The 21,556-nt window shown below is 38.5% G+C and overlaps 2 protein-coding genes across 9 annotated transcripts in view; one reads left to right on the forward strand and one right to left on the reverse strand.

Moving 5' to 3' along the window:
- usp10 (ubiquitin specific peptidase 10) overlaps nucleotides 1-13,447 on the reverse strand; it is a 26,498-nt gene extending 13,051 nt beyond the window's left edge. Inside the window, exons 1-5 of one of the 2 annotated variants that reach the window (XM_077518503.1) lie at nucleotides 13,173-13,447; nucleotides 8,234-8,302; nucleotides 7,055-7,100; nucleotides 5,305-5,364; nucleotides 1,446-2,627 (exon numbers count right to left, since the gene is read on the reverse strand). In XM_077518503.1, the coding sequence (XP_077374629.1) occupies nucleotides 1,446-2,627; nucleotides 5,305-5,364; nucleotides 7,055-7,100; nucleotides 8,234-8,302; nucleotides 13,173-13,193 (1,378 nt within the window). In that variant the 5' untranslated portion in view covers nucleotides 13,194-13,447. The remainder of the gene's footprint in view (nucleotides 1-1,445; nucleotides 2,628-5,304; nucleotides 5,365-7,054; nucleotides 7,101-8,233; nucleotides 8,303-13,172) is intronic. The other variant, XM_077518504.1, reaches the window with a different exon arrangement.
- marveld3 (MARVEL domain containing 3) lies at nucleotides 12,512-20,197 on the forward strand. Of its 7 annotated transcripts, none has more exons than XM_077518510.1 (4): nucleotides 12,512-12,597; nucleotides 15,698-15,980; nucleotides 16,725-16,822; nucleotides 19,184-20,197. In XM_077518510.1, the coding sequence occupies exons 2-4, from the start codon at nucleotides 15,736-15,738 to the stop codon at nucleotides 19,792-19,794; spliced, it is 954 nt and encodes a 317-aa protein (XP_077374636.1). In that variant the 5' UTR covers nucleotides 12,512-12,597; nucleotides 15,698-15,735; the 3' UTR covers nucleotides 19,795-20,197. The 7 variants fall into 7 exon arrangements, with proteins under 7 accessions (XP_077374636.1, XP_077374635.1, XP_077374633.1 ...); XM_077518509.1 differs by lacking the exon at nucleotides 12,512-12,597 and adding an exon at nucleotides 12,747-12,849; XM_077518507.1 differs by lacking the exon at nucleotides 12,512-12,597 and adding an exon at nucleotides 15,034-15,149.
- The last annotated feature ends 1,359 nt before the right edge of the window (nucleotides 20,198-21,556 follow it).

The raw sequence follows: 21,556 nt of genomic DNA on the forward strand, positions 1-21,556 counted from the left end.
TCCAGATTGTTTCTCTATGTCCTTATTGTCACATTTGCAAGATCTCCAGGTGAGGATTAACTAGACACCCACTTCACTAATGTGACTTTAAAAAAAAAAAAAAAAAAAAAAAAAAAAAAAAATTAATAAAAAAAAAAACTTCCCCTTTCCCCTCTGCTCTCATTGGCGGCTCATAAACCTGGACAAACACTGCCATCATGTGGTCAAAAAGATACTGCATATCAATGTGAGACCCCAAGTTGAATAAGCAGCTACTCTAAGGAAAGCACTTATTCACTACCCTTGTTATCTAGCTCAAGGTCCACGTGCGAGTACCTCACACGCTTTGCCCTCACAAGCAGAACAATTCAGTACACTAGCAGAACGACAAGGGCACATTAATGTCTACTCGTAACAATTTTTCCCACCTTTGGCATACTAGTCCGACGGATGGCTTTCAAGGGAAGGCATGCTCAAGCAGCTTTCCATAGGCTGCTAGTATTTTTTTTTCCCATGCACACTTGTAGGGCAAATTTGGCATACCTTCCAACACTTCACCTGTAGTAAGAGTTGTAGCACACTGATGTCAACTTGTGCAGTTTTGCCACAATAGTGTGTCATACGTAGGGCTGCATGACTATGGCCAAAATGCTACCATTATTTTGATCAACATTGTAATTGTGATTAGCACAATTATTCATCATGTTAGAGGGGGGGCATCTGTATTTTTCGCTTTAAAAAATAGGGCTTAACATTTTACAATAAATTATTTTTTAATTAAATTACAATGGCTAACTATGGCAGCTTAAGCCACCTTATTGCTTACCCGGACGAGGAGACAATGTTTCGATAATCGGTACAGGTCCCGACACACCTCAGATATTTGCAGACTGCTCATTGCCATACCGTCTGAAGCAACATTAGTCATGAAGTAGCAAAACGTGACCGTACATGGTCACTGGCCACTTTGCGCTGCATCCCCGCTATATTAGCAAGAAGGGGGATAGAAGTGTTTTATCCTTTAAGCCACACCAACTAGCATTCCTACACTGTTTAAGTCTGTAACTGTCATAGAAAGTGGACTTGCACAATCAGTTATCATGTAAGCAAAACGTCAGTTTCAATTCAAACTGGAAAACACTTCCACAATTCATGCACAGCCTCATGGGGCATAGAAATAAAGGTGGATTAAAGCCTGAACCATGCTTCCCCCCCTTGTGGTTGGCTGACTACTGGTTCAGAAAGCGCTTGACTAGATATGTGCAACAGAGTTGTGCGGGCATTTCATTACTTTTAAATACCACCAATGATCATGTCAATTTAATCGTGGCAGCCAAAATCATGATCACGATTAAAATTTGATTAATTGTGCAGCCCTACTAGTGCATGGACTTTAAAACACTCAAACGGCTTTCCATAGTGTGCGTTTTTGTACAGCAGCAACATGACGCATCTTCACAGAATACCTGCAAGCTTAGGAGCCATAGGATCCTCAGATACATGGACAGGGCCTTCTTTGACCTCAATAGGTTTCTCCTCAGGTGTCTCTGGTGTCAGGAGAGGAGGGGCAGCAACTTCCACGGCATTCTTAACCTCCACAAAGGCCGGAGGGCTACCAGGAAGTGGCTTAGAGTTGTGGAAGAGGCTAGCCCAAGATTTGGGGGGGTTGGTAGTAGGCGTGGCCGGAACTGCAGGCGAATGCGTCGACTCCGCCGCCGGCGTTTGGGCAGCACAGTGCGGAGAGACCTGCTGGGTCAAATCTGCACTCTCACCGTCTTCCTTATGTCCATGTGCACCAAAAGGAGTGGCGGACTCTGCCAGCCCGTTACTCTCTGCCACCTCCCCTCCCTCCGATTCAGTAGTCGTAACAGCAGAAGCAGGAAGCGGTGACTTGGACCGTGGGCTCTGTGGACTATCTGAAAGTTCGGGGCTCTGTGGAGCCAAATGATCTGGCTGCTCATCTGCAGTCCTTGCTCCCTCAGTCATGCTTCTGCTCTGACATGAGGACGAAGAGGGGGAAATTGCATTGTTGCCATCTGATAAAGAGGCAGCCCCTAAGTCCGACAACAAGTCATCAGGGCTATCACAAGTCCTCTGATTGGCAGTGGATGTCGGAGCAGCTGTCGCCGTGGAGACGGCGCTCGGAGAAGAAAGGCCGGTCTCCGATAAAGTCTTACAGTCCGCATCCTCGGCACTGTGCTGCGAGACACCAAGTGCGTGTCCATTCACGAGTGCCGTCACAGGCGTCCCATCTACAGTACTACTGCTGCTGCTGTTGTTGTTGTTGCAGCCCGCTGATGGGTCCAGGTAGTTGTAGTACCCCGGTGGTCGCTTTTTCTTTTTCTTCCTCTCTCGCTGTCCCAGGCCACCAGGCAGCCCGTCCACGTCCTGGCACGCCTGATGATTGTCCAAGGCCGAGGCCTCCGAGTCAGGCCCGTCCTCAGAGTTGAAGTGGCTTCCGTCTGGGGCGGCGCCCGCCGGAGTCGTCGTCGGTTGGGTCTTCTGGGCCGACTGGCAGGCCAGGATGAACTCGGGAGCCTGCGGGTTCAAGGTGCTCGACACCTTGTACAAAGAGTCGTTCACGCCACCGACGGGCTTGGAGTCCATGACCTCATCAACACCAAACTTAATGCGCTGATAGTCATCTCCTGCAGATAACATTATACAGACATACACATATTAGGCACATTTAACGGGATAAATTAAAAAGTAATTTGAAGCTTCAAATACTGCATATACAGCCCAATACAATAAAAAAAAAAAATATATATATATATATATATATATATATTTTTTTTTAAACTACTTATGAAACCTGGCATAGATGCAGGTGCATCTCAATAAATCTGAATATCGAATATAGTTATTTTATTATGTAATGTCATTAAATGCAGAAAATGAATTTAGCAAATGAAAAAAGGTTCTATTTTTCGTTATTTCATTTATTATGTTGACAACTAACAAAAAAAAACATTTACTTTGAATAAATTTGAATATTGTTAGCCTAATACTAAGACCACTAGATATCAGAATAGCTACTTCCCCACTGCAGTTACTCTTGAACACTGTCTCCTGATCATAATTGCACTACTATAAATAAATATCTGTAAATACTGTAGAGATAGTCATATACAATTATAATTAATTAGCCGTTTATCAATACTGCATACATATTTATAGCCTGCAATTATGTGTATATACTGTTTATATCTTATTTTTAAATATAATTTATTTTGCAAAAGCACTTCTGGATGGATGCAAACTGCATTTCGTTGTTCTGAACTTGTGACAGTGCAATGACAAAGTTGAATTCTATTCTAATAGCACAATTGCACAAGTCATTTTGTGCTTGCTTAAAGTGGTGTTTTTCTCTGTACATCTGTGCTGATTCTCTCTCATCCAACTTGTGGTAATCAGCTGAGTTTGTACTGAGGCAACTTGACTCTTGTTTGTTAAATTTGTTGTCTGTTTTTTTTCTAGTTTCCCACAATTGATTATCCTGTTAGGCTAACAATATTACAATCAAAGTTTTTACGATGCTGCCTTCCTTTTAATCTGTTGTGCAGGCCTTGGCCACCAGGGGGGAGTATACCACAATAAGAGTTTCACAACTGACTCAGCATGCAGCAGGTACATTTCTGCTTTTCACACAGGGGGAAAAAAAAAAAAAAAGAATAAAAAAAAAGAATAAAAAATAAAGAGCATAGACTATCGTTAGATTCTGTCTCGCCGTTAGAACTTCAAATAACTGCTTGAAGGGTTAAGCCACTAAACAATTGATCACAAATATGATCAAAAATTATGATCATCTCTGCACCACTTATATTCTAATTTATTGAGATACACCTGTACATTTTTCTGAACAGAAAAAAAAATATTTCAAAACATAAACAAACCAAAAGCACTGCCTGGGAAGCTTAAAAGTATTTCAGAAATTTGACTTTTTTTTTTTTTTTTTTAAGAGTAAATATTTTGTGCAGGTTGGCACACAAGTAGCCGGGTTTGCATGGAGACTTCTTTGTCATTCCGATTGCAATCATTCCAAATGAAGAAGACATGCATATAAGATATGCACCTGTTTAAGTATGACGTGATCATTCCGATCTGCCCATACTCCACTACGTTAATCAGATCAGCCATGTTACAGCTGTGGGATGCATGGAGATTGATGTCAATATCACGTGATGTATCAAGATGTATTTAGCACAGTAGTTGTGATAGTTTTAACACTTTCATTAGCAACAGCTTGATTTAAAAAAAAAAAAAAAAGTTCCAAGTGCTTTAAAACTAGTTCTTCCATCGCAGACGAGCTCTTGATAAAACTCTTTTGATAAAATTTTTTTAATTGCGTAAAAGACACCGCATTTACGTGAAGGCAGCATGCACAGACTGGACGCAGCCTCACCTGGCAATTCCGATTGAACCGTTGACATGATGCCCGTTGCGATTTGCAAAATAATTATTCCAGCCCTGTGAATCCAAATGCAACTACATTCTGGTTCAGCCTTTTCAATCCGGTGAAGGTGTTTATATGGAGCGTTTTCATTACATTTAGTCATTTGGATTTATTCTAATCGGAATACGTGGCTCCATGTAAACCCGTCTAATGGTAGCATGTATTTGGAATATTCTCAGATTTTTTTTTTTTTTTTAAGTCACAAACTAAACTAATCCACAATAAAATCAATCTATATTTCTGTAGTTAGAATGTAGTGCATGGTTGCTGTGTAAATGAGAGGCGCAAAATAAAAAAAAAAGTAAAAAAAAAAAAAAAAGTGAACAAACAGGAAATATTAGTGCGTGCAAATTAGGAAAACGGCTTCATTGTAATGACTAAGCAAACTGGTAACGCAAAGTACACAAAGCAGTGTCCTCCAATGGTCAACAGGGCGTGAAGACTGCAGTTCCCTGCTCAGATAAGAAAGGGCCCTCTCTGTTAGTAGGACTGAAATCACACGCTGTAATTGTAAAATGCAGTTGAACCTCAACGATAGGTGTTATGAACACACCAAAAGAAAAAAAGAAAACACGCTCAGACAGTAAGCCAATTTGTTAAATTCAATTCTTCCCAAAAATCACCTTGGGGCCTTGCAGAGGTGAAATGCATATTATGCAAGAGAAGATAAGATACAGAACAGGATCTTGAGCATGCAAAGCTCTACAGATTTGACCAACAGGCAAGAGCAAGAATACAGGCACAAGGTTTAGGAAGCCACCAGTTACGAAGGCTGAATTATTATTATAATTATTATTATTTTGTTTAAGTTTGACAGCAAAACGCACAGCAGCGAGTTAAGCCACAGTGTGTCGGGCTCCTCCACTCACCGCAACCCTGCAGTCCCATTGACTCCATTATATATGGTACAGCAGGAGTGCAGTAACCTCCTAAATAGTCAATACAAATCAAGTTAAAACAACAGTCATGTGCATACGAGTCTTTTTTTATTATGTGGCTGTCATTTGGTTGCGTACATATAGGATTTGTTTGTTTGTTTTTTTTCTTTTTTTTAAACTTGCATTTTATTGTATTTTTAAACTTTTTCGTTTTGCACAACAAACAAAACATTTTAACGTTTCAGTGTTAGGGCAAATAGTACTAATGCAAATAAACATTGACCATACATCGAGTCTTTATTGTCCAGTGTTGATGTCCTCGTTTGTCGTCTTCTTATAGTCCATCCATTTTTCCTGAAACTGTCTCTCTTGTAGTCTTAATCGGTGCGTTAGTTTTTCCATTACAAATAGTTCTTCCACAGTGCACACTCACTGCTCCACGGTCGGTGATTCCATTTTATACCATAGCCTTGTTATCACTTTCTTACTTGCTGTCAAGAGCACCTTGACAAGGTATTCATCTATCTATTCATCTGTATTATATCTTGTGTTAAACACCCCAAGTAAAGTACCTTGCATGTATTTGGTATTCCATAACCCACAATTTCTTGTAAAGCATGCCATATCCTGTCCCAATACTCGTGTAACCCTCGGCAAAACCAAAAAACATGTGCATGATCCACATCCATGTGTCCACATGCTCTCCAGCATGGTTGCTGGACTGCTATCATTCCTCTTTTAATTTTGGGGGTAACAAAGAATCTGACCATGTTCTTCCAATTGAACTCCCTCCAGATCCTGGAGTTAGTGGATGTGCACTGTGTTTTACAAATACTCCACCACTCTTCCTCAGTTATTGGCTGTTTTAGCTCCTTTTCCCATTTTTCCTTGATGTAAAAGGATGAATGCCTGTGACATGACATCAAGCTTTTATACATATCTGAAATTGCTTTGCAATTTTTGCCCTCATAAACCTTCTTAAATATCGCAATGACTTTGTGTTCTGTGGTGGATTTGACCTCTTTTTCAAAATAGTTCTTTAGCTGCAGGTACCGAAAGTAGTCATGCCGCTGCAATCAGAATCTATCCTTTAACTCTACAAAACTCAGCAGCTTACCTCGTTCCACGATCGTACATAGTGCTGTTATTCCTTTGTTCAAGGCCTTCACTTCCCTTTCTAACTCATTATCTTTCCACAACAGGATTTGTTTTTACATAATCCTAAAATAAAAGATGTAAATCTATTGGTCTCTAACTGAAAACGCATTTTGTACAGATGCATAGTAAAAATGTAATGCTCTTCCATTCCCAGTCTGGTGACACCATCTCAGCCTTGGCTATAAATAGCATTGTAATTTCAATGCCTGTTTTGATCGTGTGTGATAAGTTTTTAGAGATAGTATCTGTTCAACGTAAATTGAAAAGTAAGGTTTCATTGATTAACACAAAAACAATTTTCAAAAATTTTGATGCATCTCACCTGTGTTTGTTTTATTGTGAATTACATTATTTTTTTTCTAGAATTAAAACATACGCTGGACAGTCGATGTGTACTCTTTTTCACAACATTAAATTAACATATATGGGACTATGTTGATAGGAATGGGCCATTGGGAAAAAATTATTCTGAAAATAAACTCAAGGTTTATTTATAACAAATCTGTTGGGGTGTACTCAATGTTGAATACTGTCGATGATATCAACTATAATCAACCAAAAGAGAAAAGTTGAATGTGCATACCGGAGGATTGACTGACACACGGTGGTTTGTCGTTGAACGGTGGAAGCTGTAAAGAGGGGGTGAAAGTCCACATTAGCACCATTATATAGAAAAAACACCAAGTACAACTGACATTCTTAAATATCACACTAGATATAAATCGTTGACAAGCGATTCCTAAGTGGGAGCTCATCAGGTTTGCCACAGGAATAATATTTAGTTTCATTTAATTGGAGCGAAAATTACTAAAAATGTTTATTTATGCATTCATTTGCCTGTAATGTATACAATACAGTACAATTAAATTATCTGTCACTAGATGCCAAAAAGCATAATCAATCTATTTACCTCACACATATAACTGTTTTCAATTAAAACAACCCAGACTACAAAATTAGCAAGTAAATTTGTGAGTAAAATGGGACAAGATGGGTTTTTTTTTCTTCAGGGATAGACACTTATGACATTTTTGTTGTTGCTGGTGTGCTATATGAGTTCTCTCCATGCTGTGAGATTTTTTTTCCAATGTAAAATATGTGCCTCGTGCCTATATAAGTGTAGGGGTGTGAATTGCCTAGTACCTGACGATTCGATTCGATCCGTATCACGATTTTTAGGTCATGATTCAATTCGATTAATCCCGATATGAATTTACAAGTCGATTGTTACGATTTCTTTTACTCAATTTAGAAAATACCATTCAGTAAACTTGTACATGTACACTGTAAGATTTATATGAAAATGTATTATTTCTTGATCTCAAACTTCAGTGTTATAACTGTGAGCCACTGTATTTAACAAACAGGTTGTAACCTTTTTCATGTTAGAACAGCATTGAAATAAAATATTAAGGCTTAATGTTCCATTAATATAACATTCTTCCATGCTTAAGGTGTGAAAGTTAGACGTTTTGTTGAATATTTTTTCATCAAAAATGGATGTTAAAAAAATCGATTCGGCTGCCTATTGAATCGATTCGAGAATTGCGTGCTGTAGTATCGCGATATATTGCCGAATCGATTTTTTTAACACCCCGAGTGTGTAGTCACATGTATTTTAGGTGGTCCAACACATTGCAGGCAGGAACAATATAATATTGACTTGACATGCTACAACGTGAGTGAGTATACATAAAACGTAAGTCAAGAACCATTTTCTCCTCACAATAACAATTTCAGAAATATCTTTTACCCTCCTTACCTCGACATAACATCGTGGAGTCACAAAGAACTGATTGATCTCATCTGGGCTGAATTCCCCAAAGATATACTGCGGAGATACAATACAAACATGAGCTAGATGGGGGTCAACATTTGACATATTAGCTACTGTAATCAAATAGAATGTTTTAAAATGAGGCTAAAGAAGAACAATTGTGAACAGAGCCCACTCACAATAGGAATAGAAAATTGTATTAGCAGCACTAGCAATTATAACTGGCCTGGGCAAAGTACTGTAAATCAACTCCAAGTGCTGCTGAGTCATGCTGGGTTAAACATAAACCTTGAACATGGAGAAAAAAAAACAAAAAACAAAAAAAAAACGAGGAGTTCCCAGGTTTGTTTGTCTGCCAATTACTATGTGTGGTATCTAAAAAAGTATTTCAAATCATGAATGAAAATGTCTTGACGGAGTGGCACATGCAAGGGGGGATGGTCAGTTTATGACATGCCCACGAATTTTAAGTTAACTCAGTCTGAAACTGCAACTGAACTTCCTAAACTGGTTTAATTGTGCTATCAAAGAGTTAAGTAAGATTATCCTGGTTTAAATACCATCAAAATCTAATATTGGTGCCCGCCGAGCCCAATGATGGCTCCATTCCCAATAGGTTTTCAATCAGTTTTGAAAATAGGTGGATTTATGTACTACTATAATTTGATTTGGTACAGAGTGCAATACGAAATTAATACATAAAGTAATTTGCTTCCACTACTACTACTGTTATTTTCAATATCCTTGCAGCTGTCACGCAGAGATGCAATTAAGTGCAGTCCTAGTGCAACGGTGACACCAGCTCACCAGCCACACCACTGGTTCAATCTCCATGGTAAAACAGCGGAGCGTGAACGTGGAGGCACACAGAAAAAGAAAGTGCAAGTCAAGCATATAGAACTCTTTACAAACGAGGCCCCACATGAGGGCTCCCATTGCTGAAATTGCACTCCGGCAAACGACAAATAGCCGGCCGTAATCCGACAGCTTCGGGCGGCTAATACAATGACAACGGGGTGAATGTCGCTTTGCTTTCCCCTGTAGGCGTGCCACGCGTACCTCGCTAATCTGCCTCTGCTGCTGCTTTCCACCGAGGATTACAGCAAATTAGCCATCTGCATCATTTTACGGCTTTAGCGAGGACAGCACACACAAAATACACACTACAGGATCACACGTTCACGAGCAGGTATCAAAACATTTCAAGTCATCTCCTCATGGATTTTAAGATTCATCAAGCTCTGTTCGAAATAGTTCTATTGTAAAAACATGAACACACCTGCCACGGGGAAGGAAAGCTCCAGCGCTAATGTGATTGTTTGAACCTCTGGAGCAAAAATGTGCCTGCATTTTAGTGTCATGTAATAACAGAGTGACAATCACCCAGCATGAAATCTGGAGGGTGTGAGGAAGGAAGGAAAGAGTAAGAACCGCTGCCAATTTGAGGGCAGAACCAGTTAAAGAATTTAGCATGTAGCAGTGCCGATGATCTATGTCTGTACTTGGACAAAAATAAATCAAAACTTTGTTCCTAAAACACTGATAGCCCGACTTATACCTTCCAGGTATGGCTGTAGCTGAAAAGTATATCACAATGAGTACTTTAGAATCAGACGATTGTATTAGTATGCACAATATAATGGATATTATGAACTGCAGGTGCAAGAATTAATGAACGAGCTATTGCCAAGTCTTATAATGCATACAATAATCATCCAAGGGTAGTAAGCTGTAAATGCACACATTCCATTGGTCCCGATAATCAAATCTAATTAACTTATTTAGTTAGCTAAAGTAGGTGCCCCAAAGGGTGAGAGGTCATGTTTTCACGAGTGTGGGTTTGTCTACTGGTGTACAACTTCATAGACAAGGCTTTTAGATCAGCCAGCATTTGTCAGTAATTGCTACGTATTCTTTCAAGGATGCCAGTTCTCAATTTCATACTGAATATGCAAATAAAGCTTTAAATTGAGAATTATGGTGGCTTTCAAAATATACATTTCCATGGAAATATTACTAAAACGGTCTAAATCAAAACAACGTCAGCTCCAAGCAAGCTTGCTTTTTATCCTTAATTAATAAAAGTAAACTAAGAAATATTAGGGGTGCACGATATTGGGAGAACATGCGATATTGTTGTTGAATATCTCAATATTATTGTGATATTGAACATGTACCTAAGGAGATAACATTTTTATTATGAAATGAAAGAATAAAAAAATTTTGCATGTGGCAAAATAAGCAAGTTCAATGTGTTCTTGATAAATTAATTGTAATTACCTTAGATAATGTTCAACTATTGGATAGTGATGCACATTTAAGTTTGTGTTTGACTGGTCAGATTCAGGTAAAAGGAAAAAATTGCATATAAAAATCATTGCATGCTTTTGCGATATGCATATTATACGGGTCAATATTGTGAATTTGCGATAGATATATTTCGTTATATTGCCCAGCGCTAAGAAATATCCATTCCCTCTTTATTTCCTGCCTTGTAACAAAATAACGTAAAGACCGCCATCAAAGTCAGAATGAGACAACTGCAAATGGCAAGAGATCGTGTAGATCCCATTTGGTGAGCCTGAGCGTCATTATTGAACCAACCTAATTGTACAATTAACAAGTGGAAATACTACTGAAGTGTTAAGATTTAGACTAGGAATTAACATTAGATACTAATAGCGCCTTCATGTGTGCCGCTATCTGCTAGCATTAAGAAAGGGGATGCTTCTTGACTGGATAAATTAAGCCAGGCTCTGTTGTGGGCACAGTGTTGGGCAGTCTGACATCTGTGGCATAAAGATAGATGCCAAATCATCTGTCCATCAAGGGCATACACCAGCATCCACTGCATCGCCCCGTCTCCGGACAGAGAAGCAGATTTGGTAGCATGCTGCTGTCACAGCCTTGCTTCACCCTTCCTCCTAATGCCATGCGGCTTTTTAATTCCACCCTGCAAGGGAAATGCTAATATCACATTCCCTCAACTCTAGTGTCAACATTTCGTAAACTGATCACCAGACACCTTCAGAATGCACTGGAATTTTAATCTCACTATACACTTTTAGAACACGTCTTAAAACACGTCTCCATTATTTGATTTTTGACTCAGTATGAGACTCGGTATTGTTTAAGTTTTTTACGGTGTCTGCTGTATTTTGTGTTGTTGATATTTTATTCACGTATTCACGTACCCACATCTTGTTATTAGTTTATTAATTTTAGTCACTTACCTACTTATACTTTTATTAATTTGTTTTGCGTTTTACCTGTCTTTACTCCATGATGGCTTTTTATTCCATGCACAGCACTTCGTATGCAGCGTTGGTTGTTGTAAAGTGCTTTATAAATAAAGCGTTGTATTTAAAAAAAAAAACAAAAACAGACTTGTTGCTTGACCCGTTTCATATTTCTCATTTTATTTATTCAGCATACCTGCTTGTCTTGTGCTCTCAATGTCTAATTTACATTTTTTCAGGCAAGCATGAAACCTTTGCGGTCATTTTAACATGTCGAGTTGGAGAAACCATGAAAATTTTGGCCCATATGACTTTATTAGTGGATATTTTTAGCTGCAATTGGGAAAGGGGTTTCACCAAGTACCTGTAGAAAACAAAAAACTGTTGAGGGCATATGTGTAAACTAAAAGTAAAGTCACACTGTTTTACTCTAATTTTGAAGGCACTTTTAACCAGATTTTGTTGAAGGCCACGGCCATGACCATGACCCCCCCAAACACACGGGAGCCATCTGACTTTCAAAATTCTTGGTGTGTTTTACAAGAGTCTCAAAATTTTGACAAAAGTCCCTTTTGGAAAGTCTTGTTACATTTGCTAATTAAATACTCAGCGCTTTTGATTCCTGCCTTTTGTCATTTTATGTGTGTTCACTGTTCACATTTTACATTTAGGCAACTTTGCTGTTCAACTTCCACACTCAGGGCCAACGACGCTCAGTGGAAAAACAGCCAGTAGGTGAACTCATCCTACCCAGGGTCGTTAACTATCTCGCAATTAGGAACGCGGTGTCAGTTTGGACGTAAACTGCGAGTGGACCTTGTTTCGGGTTAACCGTTGCCTCGAGTAACCCGAATAAAGTTCAACATTGCGATGCGTCCGCTTTACCAAATCGTCCCTCCCCTTAACTGCCACAGCGATGACACCAACCGCGTGTGGCCCGTTCCTTAAATAAAAAACTGAACGTGAAGTACATGTAAACAGTTCAACTGTCACAATTCTACCTAACGAGCTAAGGGCACGTTAAGCCTTTTTTTAAATACTTTTCTACAACGTTCAACCTCACCACCTGTGCAAAGCTACTAGCTGGCTACCATATATGTCAACAGAAAAGTATGTTCATAAATGAATGTGTTATTTAACTGTGACAACAAACTACCAAACATGATACAAAAACGCTTCCTTTGCGAAATAGTGAACGACGGTTGTATTTTAGAAAGCAGTGGTCGGCAACAAGCACTCGGGGAAGGCCCCTAGCTAGCCAGAGCAGGTGGGCCATACAAACACGCAGCACTTTTTGGTGTCACTTGACTCTTCGGAATAAACAGCGGCCACTCGTGTACACTCGACGTCCAAAGTGCCACAGTGAGTGGATAAAAAGTCATTACATTAAAAGTCGTTCCCTGTGGCGTTGAGAAATATGTCCAACCCCCTTCGACGTAAGGAACGTGGGGCCTGTTAGCTCACCATGCTTGCTGGTGTTGTTTCAATGAGGCTTAGTGGGGGCATTAGCAAGCACTTTTCGACACTCACATTTTCAATGACAACAAGAGCCACATTTTAATATACATGCACATATCCGTGCGACTGAATTGTTGCTTTGACACGACTCAAGTGAAAATAAACGTGTTTGTCAACCGTTTTACGCAGCTAAGATGTCTAAAAGCAAACGTTAGCTGGCTAACTACCTGGTTGCCGTAAGAAGCCATGCTCCCGGTGAGATTTGCTCTCCTCGTCAGACAAGACGAAAATTCTCCCGGGGAGACGTTGTAGCTCAGCGGTGGCCGCCTCGGCGGGTGTCCTACTTGGACGTCGATGTCATTTCCCCAGAAGTCAGATGTGTCCGATCCATGTAAAAGCCGTTTAGCAACCTCATGCCGTGGGACTCGCAGTCACCGCCATTTCTACCCAGTGTCTTCTTCGCTTGCAAGGCGGCTAGGAGGTTTGACCAGGCAGCCGGAGCTCAACGAATAACTGCACATACTTCCGGTGTCGGCTTGGGCTTTCACAATAAAAGCTCTATTACGACTTAATCTACTTAACCCTTAGATCAGTTTTGACTGATTGAGCCAACTAACACAATTTAGATTAGAAAAAAATAGTTCTCATGAACATTTTCACACAAAGTAAGAATACTGATACATTACACCATGAAGTTAACGTTCCAGAACACCCACATAACTGAAATTATTCCCGATGCCAGATATACCCACTATTGGTTCTTGTTATTATTAAATACTCCCTAGGCATGTTTTTATATCACTTACCACTAGTACCTAGCCACTTAATTATAAAATGTACATTATAAAGTGTAAAATAAAAAATATATATATTTCTGAAGGTGTAAAAAGCAGGACTAATGAGCATTTGACATTGAATTGTTCAGAAAAAAAAACTAGACTGAGCTGAAATACTTCCCGTTTTCATTCTTTTTTCAATTTTACAGTGTCAAACATAAGAGTGGTTCGCCATGTAGTGGACGAGAGTGGAATCGCACCCAAAAATCAACAGAAAACACAACAAAACAGTTACAAACTGTACAGAAAAAAAAGTTGCGAAATGGCTGGAGGGTGTTTCTTGTGATGTTGTCTAAATTTTCTCACAAATTCTAGGCCTGTTCAATTGCATACAAAGCTAATTTCAAGTGGTGCCTCGAGATACGAGGGACCTAACTTATTAAAAGTCATTCAAGATACGATATCTTTTGGTCAGGGTTGACTTACAAGCAAAAACTCAGGATACAAGTGGCAGTAAACTTATAAGGTTTCGAACTGCTTTTGGCCAATCCCAGTTGACCTTTACAGTCACTAAACTATAACAGAGACAATTACATGTGCGTATTAAGTACTGTACTAAATTTTAGGAGTCAATTTTGCTTAATGTGACGAAACAATGCAAATCGCCATAGATGGGCAAATATCAGTGTTGTGGTGTTAAAAACCCTTTAAGCAACAAATATTTGAACACAAGTACAATGGAGCCAGATTATGATGTTTAATTAATGCTTAATTAAAACAAATCTCTCTCTCTCTCTCTCTCTCTCTCTCTCTCTCTCTCTCTCTCTCTCTCTCTCTCTCTATATATATATATATATATATATATATATATATATATATATATATATATATATATATATATATATATATATATATATATATATATATATATATATATATATATATATATATATATATATATACTGTATATAAATTGGTGCTTACTTCCATATCTGGAACGACTCATATAAAATGGACTATTACTTCTAAGGCGTTTGAGCTGGAAGCGGAAAAACTATAATAACTGTAGTATCATGTAACCGCGAACTTTACGTAAAAGTCGTGACCATGTGCACCGTACTTCAAATGGTTTAACGACGCTTAACACTGGCCATTAATAACCACGAACGTGCGATTCATAAATAAATGTATATAATGGATTTATTTGGTCATTTTTACAACATAACTCTTTCGTGACTGAAAGACAACTGCTTTTGCCTCCAACATGTTTGATTCGCAAACATCCCGAGCGCAATAATTTGAAGTCCTTCAGTTTTTTAGTATCCACAAAGCAAGCACTACTTAAGTACAACACAAATTGAGGAACATTTACGTGTTACGTGTATTTTACACTGAAGATAGAGGAGCAGTGGGCGTGGCGCAACACAGGTGAGCCGTCCAATCCGGAAGTAAGCGACACCTCTTAAAGTTGTTGTTTTTGTTGCCTGTCCGCGACAAAACGAACACCACCTGAAACTTACTTTACACAAAAAAAAAGGTAGGGGACGTTTACACTGAGCTTTATGTTACTTAACGGGACACTGGGCACTAATCTGACTCGTTTATGGAAAGTCATGAACATGTTCGCCTTAAATGACTGAGTGAGGGTCAAATAGGCTCAGCTACTTGTGTTTCTTTGTACATTTCTTGAATTTATACACAATTCTCACTCTTGGAAAGGTGCATGACTTTTGATTCCATATCTTTAACACCAATCTTTACTAGTGGGACAAACCTGTGCACTAGCATATGCGCACTACTTGTATTTCTAGTGAAGAATTATTAACTGGTAGAATGGTATAATGTCACTACAAGTGGAAGAAGTTGTATTAAAGTTTTTCTCCCACTGTATGACATTTCATCACAAGCAGTCACCAGCTATTGATCTTCATTAAATGTCTTGTGTCAACTACTCAAACAGATATTTTGCTCAACAGTTTCTGCATTAGAACGTGCTGTATGTCCTCAGTTGGAGATGCCAGACAGGGTTGGATACCACTCAAGGAGTGATGCGTACGCAGATCATTACAAGGGCAGGGACAAGGATACCCCTCATGGCGCTGAGCGCTCCGATAAGTATGGCAGCAGAGATCACAAAGAAAAGTCCAGAGGCACTGGCGAGAGAGGCTCTGCTGGTGACAGGAGGCCCAGACAGAGAGACATGACAAATATCTCTCAACCTGCTTTCAGAGACCACCATCATCAAGGACCCCCAACACCGTAAGCGACCAGATACAGTAGCTTACAGACTGTCAAACAGTTGCCCTATCATAACTCGGTAAATACAGCTAAGCTGTAAAATGATTTGTACCCTGGCCATTAGGGGTGTTAAAAAAAATTGATTCGGCAATATACCGCGATACTACATCGCGCAATTCTCAAATCGATCCAATAGGCGGCTGAATCGATTTTTAAACTTCAATTTTTAATGGAAAAATATTCAACAAAATGTCTTACTTTGGGTTAGGATTCACACCTTAAGCATGGAAGAATGTTATATGAACGGAACATTAAGCCTTAATATTTTTATTTTAATGCTGTTCAAGCATGAAACAGATTACAACCTGTATAAGACTTAAGTTTCAGATAAATAAATAATACATTTTCATACAAATCTTATACTCTACAAGTTTACTGATTAGTACTTTCAAAATTTGAATGAAAAAAATCGCAACAATCGACTTATAAATTCGTATCGGGATTAATCGGTATCGAATCGAATTGTGACCTGTGAATCGTGATACGAATCGAATCGTCAGGTACTAGGCAATTCACACCCCTACTGGCCATTAGACCTGAAACGACTAATCAAAGAATTTGAATTTGAAATGGTACATTCTATGACAGTCTAGAGCATTTTATATATATTTGATAAAACAATGGAAAGAGTTGTCTTGGCCATCTTCATATTGTGCAGATATAAATATTGTGTGGCTAAATTTAATCCATGTTTATTCTTCATAGATACGGACAGCCTTCAGTGTATTACTCTGAGGATGAATATCATGAGCGACAACCCAGAGAAGCGCTTTACAATCTCCGATACATCCTCACCAGCCGAGGTAGGTTGCGTTGTGTGACGGCAAAACAATGTCGCCACATGCTGTGTCTTCATTTTGTAGCTTGGGATTAGCTTGCAGTTTATCCGGAAAGTATTCATTTATACATTTTAGGTTACAGACGTATTCCAAAATGGAATACAATGGACTCCCGCTATTCACACACGCGCACCCCCCCCCCCACACACACACACACCCACACACACACACACACAAAATCTGTGTACTAAACTCAACTCAACTTTATTAATAAAGCGCTTTAAAAACAGGTATTTCTGTATACAAAGTGCTGTGCATGAAACAAAAATCGGTTGTGCAGTGAAGAATACGGTAACAAAAACAAGAACAAAACAAACATTTTTAGTGAGTACAGTCTTCCCTCGCTATAACGCGGTTCACTTTTCGCGGTCTCGCTGTATCGCGGATTTTTTTTAAGTGCAATTTTGCATATTTTTTTACAGTAATATACCCATTTTATAAAATGTATGAAGGTTTGAACATTGTCAAAGTTTGAACAAGAGAGAAATGTGAGAACATGTAAATGCCTCAATGAGAAAAGTGTATAAATTGTGCGGTCGGGGATTTTAGAGCCTTAAAACATTTATAAGAATTGTAAAACATAAAGCTAACTACTTCGCGGATTTCATTTATTGCGGGTATTTTTTGGAACCTAACCCCAGCGGAAAACGAGGGAACACTGTATACAAGTTTGTTTGTTTTTAATACAAGTAATATAAATGTTCTATCAGTAAATTAATAAGAAGTAGGCGAGTGAATAAATAAATAAATGAATAGAATAAACATCAAATTCATACATACCGCAAAACACCAAAAACACAATGTTAAGTCTCATGGTGCGCCAAGTACAAGTTTTGAATCATTGAAATGAATTCAGTATGCATTTTTAGTTTAAAAATTGGTGTTGGGGGGAATGAGATAACCAAAAATAAATAAATAAAAATCAAAGAATATGCAAATCCAAAGATTTTTATTAAAAGAAAAAAAATCCTAATTTACTGAGGAAATCATTTCACATACTGTGTGTAAAGTTATTTACTTATTTATCTATTTATTTATTTAGAAAATAGTATACCTAATAAAAACTTTTTTTCAAGTTGACATTAAAGGGATACTTGATTCATGGAGCCATTTTCGGTAGTAAAAAGTTAATATTTTCTCTATAATTTATGTCTTCATTATTTTTCATCTACAATTAATACCTTTAAAAAGTATTTTTTTCTACTTGCTGTCGACTGATGATGACATCACCTGTGCTGAGGAAGTAGCTTACGACCAATCATGGCTCCGTTTACTGACCAAACCCCAGAAAACAGGTGAGCCATGATTGGTCGTTACCTACTTCCTCAGCACAGGTGATGTCATCATCAGTCGACAGCAAGTAGAAAAAATACTTTTTAAAAGGTATTAATTGTACATGAAAAATAATGATGTTATCAAATTCATCCTGGACAAAATATTAACATTTCACTGTTGAAAATTGTTCAGTGCATGAGTCAAGCATTCCTTTAAGGAATGTTGTGTGTAGAATTTGGATGCAAACAAATTAATATACGTCTGTGATCAATCAAAAAGACTATAATGTAACACAATGTATTTTGAGGAATCTATATGTTCCATTGGAAGTTGGGCTGCAGCTGGAATATTTTTTTTAATCCAATTTTAGTCGACGAAAATAAAGAGTAATATTAGCTGACCAAATACAGAGCAATTTTAATTGACAAAATTGACAATTTAGTCTATTTTCCTGCAGTATACATTTCAACTTTTATACAGAAAATTATAACGCACCTATTTGTAATCGTAGTTTAACACGCAAGACAATAAATAAATAAAAAAGATGTCTTTATTCATTGTTTCAATGAAACATGTTGAACTGACAATGATATGCATCTTATAACTTCGTTTTCACATAAATTTAAAAAAAAAAGTGCGTAATTACTTGAGATTAATTTTACAGTTGAATGAATGTAAACATGTTTGAACATTGAATATAGTGCGTGAACAGTTTCTGAGTGGTTCTTTTCTAACACCTGCGTGTCACTCCTTCGTCTGATTGGATTTTGTTCATTTTCGTCACTGCGTTGTTTTCATTTTCGTTTTAGTCATTGATGAGGTTGTCTGTCAATTTTAGATATCGTTATCATCTCATTAAATGGCTTCTATTTTAGTTTTTGTTTTAATTTCATCTGAAAAAAAATTCGTCAATGTGTTTACGAATCACTCAGCCTTCAAGATAAATTTTCTTAAACCAAGTATTATATCTGTAATTTCATTATTTTTATTTTTTTTGCCTTACTTAGCCCAGTTTTGCAGTGTATGTTTTGCTTCTCATGTGTGTTCCAGGCCTTTGCCAGCTGATGGAGGTGTTTGTCAATCTTCTGCTGATCATCTGCGCCGGCGTGCCACACAGCAACAACGGCGGCTACCGCGACCTGGCCAGCCTGGGCGGCATCTACCACTATCATTTCGGCGGAGCCGGTGCCTTCCAAGGCGCCGAGGCGGAGCGCGTCAAGGAGCTGGACCAGCTGTTCCATGAGCTCAAGAGGCCTCCGTACGCCTTCGCCATGGCATGCAGCGGGATCGTCATGATCTACGCCCTGGCCATGCTCGCTTTGGGTGTTTTCCGAGTGCCTTACCGCTACCCGCCCACGCTACTGGCGGAAGCGCTGGTCAACCTTCTAATCGGTTTGGGCTACATCACAGCGCTGGCCATCTTCTTTATTAAAGTGCAGGAAAACTACAACAACCCCATCTGCCAGGAGAGGGAGCGCATGTACAAGAGCAAAGGTCACAAGGGCTTCGAGTGCCAGTTTCACGGCGCGGACATCGCCGGGGGTCTCTTTGGCGTGCTGGGCATCTTTGTGTTCATCTTTGGAGCTGTCCTGGCCGTCAGAGCTTTCCGCACCGTGCGAGAGATGAAGAAGCAAAAGGCCAATCCGGATGATCACTTCTAAAGAGCAAAAGTTAGACTGTATAGAAATATTCATTAGCAGCACACTGCTTTTACTGAATCTGTGAAGTTTTTATACACATTAAATTACTATTTACAGTGCTCCAGCCTAAGCCCTACCACAAATACAGTGGTATCGACGTGACCTGAAACTTGGATGTCAATGTATCACTGTAGTTAAGTTGGCACCAATATGTCACCACCTGGCACCAAATCACTACTTTTACATTAGTGTTGGCTTGAGCACAGTAGCAAAAATCCAGGGTTACACCATAGTCTGTTATTTTATTGTGGGCTTTTTTTTTTTTTTTTATTCTTTGCATGTTTGTGTTCATATGGTGTATGTTTACATATGGTACATGTGTATTGTGTTCTGTGTACATATTAAACTGCTATGAATCTATAAATGTTCATTCATTTTATGGGAGAGACTTTTGGTGTCTTCAGTAATAGAAGTAATTTGACTAAATTTTACATAATCTATTACTAAAAGAGATGAAAAAATGTCGCCTTCATAAAATATTCATACTCTTTTTGAGGAGGTAAGAATTTGACATGACTACTACACAAGGTTAGGTTAGTTAACTAAAACTAACAAAAATAAAACTAAAACTAAAATTCACAAAACAATTTCATTAAGGAAAACTAACTGAAAATACATATGTTTACAAACCTAACTAAAACTATAATTATAGCAAAACTGTCCTTCGTTTTAGTCTTTGGTAATTAATTTAATGCATGAGAATTTGGGGGATGATTTTAAATAGGGTAGATTTATTTTGATATTAACGGCCGGAATAAGGACGGGTTTTTTTTTTGTTTTGTTTTTTAATCACTCAAGCATACATCACCTAATAGCCACACATGGTCTCCCAAGCGAAGAAGCAAACACACGCCAACCGGCACCGAAGGCAAGTGACGGTTCCACTCCTCCACCCGGAGCCGTAAGGAGGTTTTTTATTTTCCATCCATCCATCCATCCATCCATTTTCTTGACCGCTTATTCCTCAAGGGTCGCGGGGGGTGCTGGCGCCCATCTCAGCTAGCTCTGGGCAGCAGGCGGGGGACACCCTGGACTGGTTGCCAGCCAATCGCAGGGCACACAGAGACGAACAACCATCCACACTCACAAGCACACCTAGGGACAATTCGGAGCCCCCAATTAACCTGCCATGCATGTCTTTGGAATGTGGGAGGAGACCGGAGTACCCGGAGAAGGCCACCCAGGAAGGCCGGAGCCTGGACTCGAACGTTTTCTATTTTTATTTTATTTTATTTTATTTTATTTTATTTTATTTTATTTTATTTTATTTTATTTTATTTTTTATTTTATTTTTTATTTTATTTTTTTATTAATTTTATTTATTTATTTATATTTTTATCTATTCACGCACTCACTCACACAAGCTAACATCTTGTAAGCCGCACATCGTCGGCAGAGAAGCGAAGGTCTAAAAGTGTGTCACATAGAAGTGACGCCATCTAGCAGCAGCCAATAGAAAAACACCTTCAGATGACGTCGCTCCCATGGTGAGTTTAAATATTGCGGACTAGTAATACACGTTTTTAAAATTAAAAGTAATACTGAAACTAACTAAAACTAAACTAAAATGAAGCGTTTATTAAAAAACTAAAACTAACAGAACCACCCTGGAAACTAATTAAAACTAACCAAATTTAAATAAAAAAAAAAGAAAGAAAAAAAAAGAAAGAAAAACTAACTAAAATGAAAATTCCAAAACTACAATAACCCTGCTATTATACAT

This window comes from Festucalex cinctus, chromosome 4 (assembly GCF_051991245.1).
Source record: "Festucalex cinctus isolate MCC-2025b chromosome 4, RoL_Fcin_1.0, whole genome shotgun sequence".
Lineage (NCBI taxonomy): Eukaryota > Metazoa > Chordata > Actinopteri > Syngnathiformes > Syngnathidae > Festucalex > Festucalex cinctus.